General features: G+C 45.9%; 1 protein-coding gene across 3 annotated transcripts in view; it reads right to left on the minus strand.

The window, feature by feature from the left end:
• The window catches only part of LOC147022565 (leukocyte tyrosine kinase receptor-like), a 475,774-nt gene extending 468,748 nt beyond the window's left edge, over window positions 1–7,026 (minus strand). For all 3 annotated transcript variants that reach the window (XM_085887264.1, XM_085887262.1, XM_085887266.1), the window contains exon 1: window positions 6,511–7,026. In XM_085887264.1, the coding sequence (XP_085743390.1) occupies window positions 6,511–6,772 (262 nt within the window). In that variant the 5' untranslated portion in view covers window positions 6,773–7,026. The remainder of the gene's footprint in view (window positions 1–6,510) is intronic.
• Window positions 7,027–10,741: the final 3,715 nt, after the last annotated feature.

Genomic DNA, 10,741 nt, shown 5'->3' on the forward strand with positions numbered 1-10,741 from the left:
GGGCCCCGTACCAGCCCGGCGGTCGCGACCACCGTGCGGTGTTTAATTTAACAGCCGCTAGAGTTCTACGAGTCGCGCTGCAGCTGTGGAACATCGACTTCGAAGTTACCGATGCTTCAAACCCTCGATGTTGATTACGGAATGGCAGAAAAGAAGCTTACGAAGACCAAGAAATGGTCTCAGAAGTACAAGACCGAATACAGTCTCCAATACCCGTGTATTCGAAAGTCTGAAAGAGGAATTCATCATGCGTATTGTACAGTATGCAGCGTTGATATTTCAGTTGAGCACGGAGGTCGCGATGATATTCGGAAGCACGTTGGAAACAAACGGCACACAGACATTGCAAAGGAGAGATCTTCGAGCACGAGTACCGGTACACTTCTGAATTATTTCACCAAACAAGGGACAAGCGAGGAAGAGGATGTTACCCGAGCGGAACTTCTCTTTAGTGGATTTATTGTGGAACATAACTTGCCCATATCAGTCTCAGATCATGCTGGACCTCTATTTCAAAAGATGTTTCCAGATTCAAAAGTTGCTTCAAAGTATGGATGTGCAAGAACAAAAACTTGCAAGATGTGCAAGATGTGCAAGAACAAAAAAAAAAAAAAAAAAAAAAAACAAGAACAAAAAGCAAGAAAAAAAAAAAAAAAAAAAAAAACAAGAACAAGAAAAGAAAAAAAGAACACTGGTCAACAATTTTTACTTTATGAATGTTGTCTAGATTTCTACAAGTGAATTAGGGTATTCTGGCACTGCTGAATCAGGAAATGGCATCCGTTTCTCTCCATCAGGTCAGGTTTTTGTGCTAAGTTTATTTGAAAAAATCAGATCTTGTGACAAAATCAATTACATTTTTGTGGCATTATCAGCTGATTTTTGTCAACACATATCATCCTAAACATGTTTTTAAGAAAAAAAATGTTTTGCCAACAACATTTATTGATTACATGATAGAAACATCGATTACTGTCATCTGAATGGTGGGCATTGATAAAGGTAAGTACAAGTAAATTGCATGTTGCGTCACCACTGTTCAAACTTCAGGGCTTGAACTTCCGTTTCTTCGAACTCCTGGAATGTTCAGCGGCAGGGAGGTCTCTCTTCAGATTCCAACAGTAGTCAGGCATCATGACTGCGTCCCAGCGACCCTGATACCTGGTCTCCATCTCCTTCATGTCCTGATGGAATCTCTCCCCCTGCTCGTCACTCATTGAACCCAGGTTCTCAGGAAACCGGTTCATATGTGAAAATAGGTAGTGCATCTTGATGCTCATGTTGCACCCCAGGTTTCTGAAAGCAGTCAGCATGTTGTTGACAAGTTCTGCGTAGTTTCTGGCCTTATTGTTGCCAAGAAAGTTCTTCACTACCAAAACAAATGTCTTCCACGCTTCCAGTTCCACTTCGTTCATTGAGTTTTTGAACTCTGGATCTCTGATGAGCTGACGGATCTGAGAACCATCAAAGATGCCAGCTTTCAACTTCTCCATGGTCAATCCTGGAAAAGCCTGGCACAAGTAAGTGAAGCAGTCACCATCTTTGTCCAGAGCCTTGGTGAACTGCTTGATTAAGCCGAGCTTGATGTGCAGCGGTGGGAAGAGTATTCTGTCTCTCGGCGCCAGAGGGTCGTTGATGACGTTCCTTTCTTTGCATGGCACCAATTCCTCCCACACAGGCCAGTCCTTCTTCGTGTAATGCTGAGCACGGTCCCTACTATCCCACATGCACAGAAAACATGGGTACTTGGTGAAGCCAGACTGTTGTCCCAACAAAAAGTTCACCATCTTCAGGTCAACACAAATAAACCACTTAAGCTGATCATAACCAATTTTCTCCAGCACGTACTTCACCGCTTCATACTTCTCCTTCAGTGTAGTCGAGTGAGCGATGGGTACAGAGGCAAAATGGTTGCCGTTGTGTAGCAGAACACATTTCAGTGATCGCTTGCTGCTGTCAATGAACAGTCTCCAATCTTTGGGTTCGTACTGTGGCACTCCAAGCTTGAGCAGAAGCGCATGTCATAAATTGGCGCATGTAGGTATTGTACATTCTTCAGAGTTCGTTATTTCAAGAAATACAACTTTTTTGTATCACATTATTACAAAATCTGCCCCATTAACTTTAGTTTTGATCCACGAACTTTATGCTTTGCCTCACCAATTTTTGGAAGATTTTGAGGTTTTATGACTTCAAACTGATCCCTTTTCGACATAATCACCCAGAACTATCGTACCTGAATACTTCTTGTCATATTATTTCCAATTAAAACAATTATTTGACATGATATTTTACCCCCACCAACTTCTTCTAAAATGCTCCACACATGCGTACATGTGAACAAAAATGTAAAAAACGACATGTGGCCATATCTCAAAAACTTGACCTGATTGAACAAAACTAATGTGAGTTTTGGATTCAGCGCATCAGATTCGTCCTAAATCAGCTTAAAAAATGCAGACAACAAATTTGTTGTTGACCAGTGTAATTGGTGAGTTGTCAAATGTTACTGCTTCATCTATTGCCGATATTGCTAGACTCGCTCCATTTAGCCTAGCTCCAGGACGGTAGCAATGACAGTGGTGAGGCCCAGCTATATCCTGTCCTGATTTCGTACCATGACAACAGTGCTGGGATTGTGAAGCAAGGTTTGCTAAGTTTGCCTGCGTGCAAACAAGATTCCACTGGAGAAAACATTTTCAAACTGCTTGATCATGAGTTCAGTGACAGGAAAATTCCGTGGGGAAATTGTGTTTCCTTTTGTGCTGATAATGCCTCTGTCATGGTGGGCAAGCACAAAGGAGTCGCTGCTTATATCCACAAACAAAATCCAGAGTGCTACATCATGGGATGCCCTTGCCATATGATGCACAATACGGCCAAGAAGGCGGCTCAGGCCTTACCCATTGAATTAGATGACTTTCTCATCGATATTTACTACTACTTGGACAAAAGTAGTAAACGCGTCAAAGGAGTGAAAGCACTGCAAGAACTCTGTGATGCCCCGACACACAAGATTCTGAAGCATGTCGCAACAAGGTGGCTGTCCCTTGGTCAGTGCCTAGACAGGCTGATTGAACAGTGGGAGCCACTTCGCCTCTTCTTCAAAGAAGAAGTACGAAGAAAAATGCAACCAACTGTAGCCAAGACTCTAACAACGAGCAAGAAGGACGGCACTGTATCTACTGCCAGTACTGGCACTGCAGGATCAAGCACTAGTGGAGCAGCATTCACCACTGCCACTGCAGTATCTGCTGCGAAGAAGACAGCAGGGACAGCACCAAAACCAATGCTGAGAGCAGGTAGCATCACCGGCCCTTCATCACGTTCATCTACAAAGCAGATCCCTTCAGAGTCGAGAAAGACTGTGATAGTCCCATCTACAGGCAAAGAAGGACCCAAGTTAAGTTCTGCTTTTGCCAAATCACTTGATAGAAGCTCAGCAAAACCTTCGAATCAGAGGTCTTCTTCCTTGGCTGCACCTACCTCAAGCTCTCTCCTCAAACGTAAAATTGGATCTGGTACTACGAGTCTGACCTCTTCTGCTGGCAGTAAACGCAAGTGTGATCGCCCTGCGGCTAAGTGTACTACGAGTTCTACAACTAAAAGCGCATCTTCCTCAAACACTGTGCAGGAATCTAGAGAAAAACGTGTCAACAGGATGTTCTTGTCTCCACAAACAAAACTCTATTGTTTCTTCCTTCGATATGCTAACAAGCTTTTTGAGAAGGGGAATCTTCTGCTCCAAAGAGACGAACCCTGTATTCATCTCCTGCACGGAGAATTGAATGGTCTTCTGAAAGATATCTTCGTACGGTTTTTGAAACCATCGGTGTCATCGGTTGCTCTGGTAAATGTACCCTTCTCTGACAGAAATCATCAGAAGAATGATGAGGACCTCATGATTGGGAACGATGCCAAACTGTATATAAGGGAACAAAGGAGTCTCAAGAAATCCACCTTCACTCTGAGTGAGTCAGACATCCAAGGTTTCTTCAGTGCAGTTCGCTCATATTATGTGAAAGCCTGCAATTATATCTTCAAAACCTGGCCGCTAGATGATGAATTAGCCAAGCATGCTCAGGTGCTGGATGTTAAGCTACACCAAGAAGTGGGGTTTGACTGTGTGGAGTTTTTCATCAAGAAATTCCCCTGTCTGTTTAGTGGCGGTGATAGTGACATAGACAGTCTTGAGAGTGAATTCGCTCACTACCAGGCAGACGCCTCCATAGCTACAATTGCTACTGAGACAGTGAGAGTGGATGAGCAGTGGCATCGGATTTCACAGCTCACAGATCCCTGCACTGGTGCCAGAAGTATCCTAATTTGAGCAAAGTGATGAAGGGAATCTTGGTCATTGCTCATTCGAACGCATCATGTGAGCGGGCACTCAGTCTTGTACGGAAGAATCATTCTGAATTTCGTCCCAATTTGAGTGTCAAAACCCTGGAAGCTCTCTTAATTGAAAAACTAGCTCATAGCACCCCTTGCTACCAGAGAGAATACAGCAAAGACATAATCAGAAGGGCTAAAAGAGCCACACAGCTGTCCTCAGCAAAGCTGCCATGGAAAAAGCAAGCAGCAGTAGTACCAGCCAGTAAGGTAAGAAAAATATTGCTTCTTTTGTGCTTTTTGTTAATCTTTGATTGTCCCCTAACTTACTAATATTAACATACATGTAACATTAAAAAGTGCACAATTTTCCCCTTTTTTTGTTCAAAAAGTGGGAATTCTTAACATGTTAAATGCTCCAAAATAGGGCTCAGAGGGCACGAGAGAGCGTCTAGAACCCCAGAGCTTCCAGGGCCCGCAGGCGGGCCCTGCCCCCCGCCGCAAGGGTCGAGCACTCCGCGCTCGAGATGTGCGCTTTGCGCACATTATTTGGTGTCAGTTGAAAATCCTCCCTAATTCTGATTTCCAAAAGTTGGCATCTCTGCTATATATATATATATATATATATATATATATATATATATATATATATATATATATATATATATATATATATGTATATATGTGACCTGGTGTTGGCGTAGTGGTTCGGGTAGTGGCTTGGGATCCAAAAGGTCCTGAGTTTAATCCCCGTTGGCCGCTTGAATTAATACACCACGGGGTTGACTCAGCCTGTCATCCTTCCGAGGTCGGCGAAATGAGTACCAGTCTTCTGGGCCCAGTGTATGCCCTGGTTAGAATAGGTGTACCATAGCCGTGTGTCGTAAGAGGCGACCAGGGTTGCGTCAGGAAGGGCATCCGGCGTAAAATGTATGCCAAATCATTACGCGGATCAATGATCCGCTGTGGCGACCCATAACGGGAGCAGCCGGAAGAAGAAGAAGAAGATGTGTGTGTGTGTGTGTGTGTATATATATATATATATATATATATATATATATATATATATATATATATATATATGTAAGGATGTACATGTGCATGTATATGTCTGCAGGGATGTGTATATATATTTGTGTATATGTATGTATATATATATATATATATATATATATATATATATATATATATATATATATATTTCTATATATACACTCCAGTGGTATTGTTAAAAATATAAATATATATCATACTATTGAGACACCACAGTATTGGTAAAGTTTTAAATTTGCACATGAGAAATGTAATTTTGGGAATGCCAGAAAATGCACCGTGTACCATGTATTCAATTGCAAGACCCGCCACATTCATGGAGAGCATGTGGTTCATTTGTGAGTCTGAACACACTGGAAATGCACAGTAAGCACACTGTGTATTTGTGAGTACTAAAACATGAGGAATGCACAAAGAGTGTGTGGTGTATTGAGAGTGAATGCGGAGAGTGCATGGTGTATCGAGAGTGAATATATGTGTAAGGAGCGTGTGTGGTGTAAGGAGCATGTGTGGTGTAAGGAGCGTGTGTGGTGTAAGGAGCGTGTGTGGTGTAAGGAGAGTGAACACTGAGAGTCTGTGCTGCATCCAGGTGGAGCACATGGGGAATGCACAGAGGGTGCAAGTTGTATTCAGTATAACCACGCTGGTTGTGCATCAAGAGTGAGCACATCGGGAACGCATAGAGAGTGCACGGTCGCCTATATACATCCACAGGGGACCCAGGGTAGTGGCATGGTGAACGCACAGGAAGCACACGAGGCATTCAGTACTTATTAAAGGAAAGCTCGAAGGGAAGTGACAGAAAGCACATGTTTTGTTCCACACACGGGGAACACGCAATTGGAGCAAAGCAAGCTATGTGTTCACACGGAACGATGAACAGTGTGTTGATGAGCCTCATGAGAGTTAAACATTGAATGAACTTCATCGGTGACACGACGAACAGCACGAACAGAACCCAAAGTGAAATGCGAGTGAAAGGCATTCGTTAGAAGTTCCTTCAACCTCGTGAGGACAAGGAGCTGCCATAGTACAACTCTGTGATGCAAATACCCTGGCAAAACTGTGGGCACAAAGTACTGAACAAAAGTGGGTATCACACCCGAGACCCATGGGCCGCCTTACCTGTAATTGGGATCTCGCAGCGCCAGGACGCGTTTAAAGGAAGTTCAGCAGAATTCTGAGGTTGAGTCTTTTTAACAGTCCAAGGAAGCCCGGTCGTGGAGGACAGTGACCATGGACCTCGCGAGTTCTCTTGCAATTGGATGAATTTGGAATGAGGGTGGTCCTGAATGCCGACGGAATTGTGCTGCGCCCACCGACGGTGCTGTTCCCCCCAGGAAAGCGATAAGAGCAGCAGTAGCCATTTCATATGCAGCGAGGCCATGCCTTAAAGCGGGACGTCCTGCCTGCTATCCCAAGAAGGGAGAATAGCTGGAGGAGTCTGACGCAGCAGAGGGTCATTTAGCGATGTTCTGTACCCTAACTGCTGCGATCGCCGATTTCCGTACTAGGACATGCGAGACCTTTCATTCGATCTCTGGCCGAGACCCTTTCAGTGTAGAGTCCCCGGACCATGGAGCGCACAGCTCTGCTAAGGTCTCCTTTCTTCTGGGTCGTCACGACAACAGCCTCACGGCGGTCCGCTTGTCAAGTGGCGAGTAACAATCCCCCCGTACATCCCCCCCCTAGTTCCACCCCTTAATGCTGCTTTCTCCTCCTCCTACACCTACCCCTCTGCCCCCCACCGCTTACCCTCCTATCTACGGGGCACTAACCTTTTGCTGTGCGCACATCCTCCTCTCCACTACTACTTTCTCAATATTACTTCCATCCATAAACCAGTCACCCTCACGTGCTGTAATCGCCTCTACTTGCAACCACCACCACGTTCCTCCAACCATTGCGACCCATTCTGAAGACCTCTCACCACGTCCACTCCCTCATACCGATTCCAGCACCATCACCACTCCACCCTGTTTTATGTCTTCATTCAGGTGCAGCAAACGAATGTCTCTCCGAGCTGTTAAATCGGCAATGGCAAACTAACACCCTAAGTAGTTTTAACTTGCTTTTTCACTTTCTCTTTTCATGAGCACATGAGAGAGCTAGCCACGCTCAGTCTGCTGTTCACCACTGGCCACTGCCTGCTCTGTTTCATCATGCCAATCATTTAAAGCATCTTAATGATGGATATATTCAATTGTGTGATTATAATAAGATACGACAACTTGCATAATTATGAGAGATTAAAGAATTTGTACAATCATGCAGTAACATCCTCTCTTGCAGTCATGGAGTACCATTCCCCCCACAGTCATCAAATAACAATCCCTCGATAACAGTGGAGGAACACTACGTCTTCCAGTTGTGGAGAAACAATCCATCCCCAGTGGGGGATTAACTGCCTCTTCCAGTCATGGAGTACCATACAGTGGTGCAGTAACATTCCCTCGTATTGGAATAACACTCCCCAGTCATGAAACAACACTGCCTCTTCCAGTCGTGGAACAACACTGCCTCTTCCAGTCGTGGAACAACACTGCCTCTTCCAGTCGTGGAGCAACACTGCCTCTTCCAGTCGTGGAACAACACTGCCTCTTCCAGTCGTGGAGCAACACTGCCTCTTCCGATCTTGTAACAACACTGCCTCTTCCGATCTTGTAACAACACTGCCTTTTCTGGCCGTGCGACGACACTGCCTCTTCCGGCCGTGCGACGACACTGCCTATTCCGGCCGTGGAATGACATTGCCTCTTCCGTTCGTGGAGTGACGCTGCCTCTTCCGGTCGTGGATCGAGGCTGCCTCTTCCGATCATGGAGCGAGGCTGCTTCTTCCAGACATGGAATAACACTGCGGTTGTGGAGTAACCCTCCCAAGTAATAGAATAACTGCCTCTTTCAGCCTTGAAGTTGCATGCATTAGTGAAATAACACTTTCCAGTCATGGAGGGACGCTCCCCCCTCCCCTCGTGGAGTGACGCTTCCTCTTCCGGTCATGGATCGAGGCTGCCTCTTCCGGTCATGGATCGAGGCTGCCTCTTCCGGTCATGGATCGAGGCTGCCTCTTCCGGTCGTGGAGCGAGGCTGCCTCTTCCGGTCGTGGAGCGAGGCTGCCTCTTCCAGTCATGGAGCGAGGCTGCCTCTTCCGGTCATGGAGCGAGGCTGCCTCTTCCGGTCGTGGAGCGAGGCTGCCTCTTCCGGTCGTGGAGCGAGGCTGCCTCTTCCGGTCGTGGAGCGAGACTGCCTCTTCCGGTCGTGGAGCGAGGCTGCCTCTTCCGGTCGTGGAGCGAGGTTGCCTCTTCTGGTCGTGGAGCGAGGCTGCCTCTTCCGGTCGTGGAGCGAGGCTGCCTCTTCCAGACATGGAATAACACTGCAGTTGTGGAGTAACCCTCCCAAGTAATAGAATAACTGCCTCTTTCAGCCTTGGAGTTGCATGCATTAGTGAAATAACACTTTCCAGTCATGGAGGGACGCTCCCCCCTCCCCTCGTGGAGTGACGCTGCCCCCTCCAATCGTGGAACGATGCTTACCCCTCTGATCGTGGAGTGACTCTCACTCCACCCATCATGGAGCGATGCTCCTTTATCCAGTCTTGGTGCAGCGCTCCCTTCCTCCAGCCATGGACTGGTGCCCTTTTCCTCCAGCCATGGAGTAGCACTCCACTCCTCCAGGTGTGAGTTGCCCTCCTTTCCTCCAGTAGTGGAGTGGCACTCCCTTCCCCCAGTCATTGAGTGATATTCCCTCCCAAGTAGAGCAATAACAATCCCTCACCACAAGTGGAGTAGCAAGTAGTTTGGAATAACAATCCCTCCCCAATAGTGTTGACACTTCCTTTTTCAGTCATGCAGATACCCTTCCTCCAGTCGTCGAGCGCCCCCCCTTTCTCAAGTCGTCGAGTGGCACCCCCTCCCTAGTATTCGAGCGACACTCCCTTTTCCAGTGTTCTAAACATTGCCTCACCAGTTATGCAGTCAAACTCCATTTCATTTGTCCAATACAATAACACTCCATCAAAGCAACTTCTGTGTTTCATCTCCACAACACAGATTCACATCGACCGTGTTGTGCCGTTGCATTTTCATTTCAAATTGTCGAATTGTCAGGATGTTCATCCAGATCATCGCAACACAGTGAACGATTGGAGGGGCTATATACAGTCTACAATTGTTCACGAACACCCTTTATTAGTGGGAATAAAATCGATAATTGATCGGGAGAGGAGTTTACTTTACTCATTACCAGTGAAGAGCTTTGAAAAATTGCCTGTGATGTAATATTGAGCCTTCAATTTATATAAATTGAGTGTTATTTTTGGGTTAGCACAAGAGGGCCAACTCTGATTTTAGATTATGTTGGTAAAAGTGACTGGTTCTTAAACTGATCAATCTTATAATCCAAACTACAAAGTACTGGGTTCCAATATGGCTCCCTCTTTCTTTTTTTAAATTCCTAATCGAGGCTCATGGAAGAGCTCGTACACTGAATGCATCAGGATGCAATCTTTCAAAAGGAACACCATCAAGAGGGAAGGGGGGGGCAACAACAGAGTTGAATTCCAACAGCATTCCATTACATCCATTCCAACAGCATTATTCCAACAGCAGAGTTGAAAGCCAAGATGGAGGCAAACTCGGACAAACAATGGGTGTGGGGCGGAATGGGGTGCAGAAGGAAACTCTCAGAAGGGAAAACAGGAAATTTGGAAGGAGGAGGGATTGGGGTGGGTGCGGGTTGACGAGGGTAGAAAAGATCATGGTTTTGGATTGGGGACAATCTGAGATGGTTGTGAACGGCTGTCTTGAAGACCTGGAAGGAAGAATGAGATTGAAGAAAATGTGCAAGTTCGTTCCACAGGTGGGAAATGAGTGGAAGTGAGCGGTGATTCTGGATTTAGGTAGATTAATCAGAAGTGGGTTGATTGTGGACCATGTGAGCCCTGCAGACACCTGGGCTGGGGGCCGGGGTGGTGGGGGGGGGCAAAGCGCATTGTCCGTCTGTCAGTCCGTCCATCCGTCCATGCACAAATACTTTCCACTTCTTCTCTGAAACTACACATACAATTTCGTTGAAACTTGACCACAACATTCACCACCATTGTATGTTCCAAAGTTTGTTCATGACATGAAAGAAATCAGGCTCTATGAGGATGGAAGGGGGGGGGTGGGGTGCCCACCAAAATATGTATTTGCTTTCCTCTGCGAAACTACACACACACAATTCCGCTGAGACCTCACCACAACCTTCATCACCCATGCTATACCAAAGTTTGTTCATGACTTCAGAAAAATCTGGCTCTATGGTGGTGTAAGGGGGTGCCCCCAAAATATGTATTTCATTTTCTTCTCCAAAACTA

Source organism: Eptatretus burgeri, chromosome 7 (genome assembly GCF_056783735.1).
Source record: "Eptatretus burgeri isolate ZD-2024b chromosome 7, Ebu_testis_v1, whole genome shotgun sequence".
NCBI classification, from domain to species: Eukaryota; Metazoa; Chordata; class Myxini; order Myxiniformes; family Myxinidae; genus Eptatretus; species Eptatretus burgeri.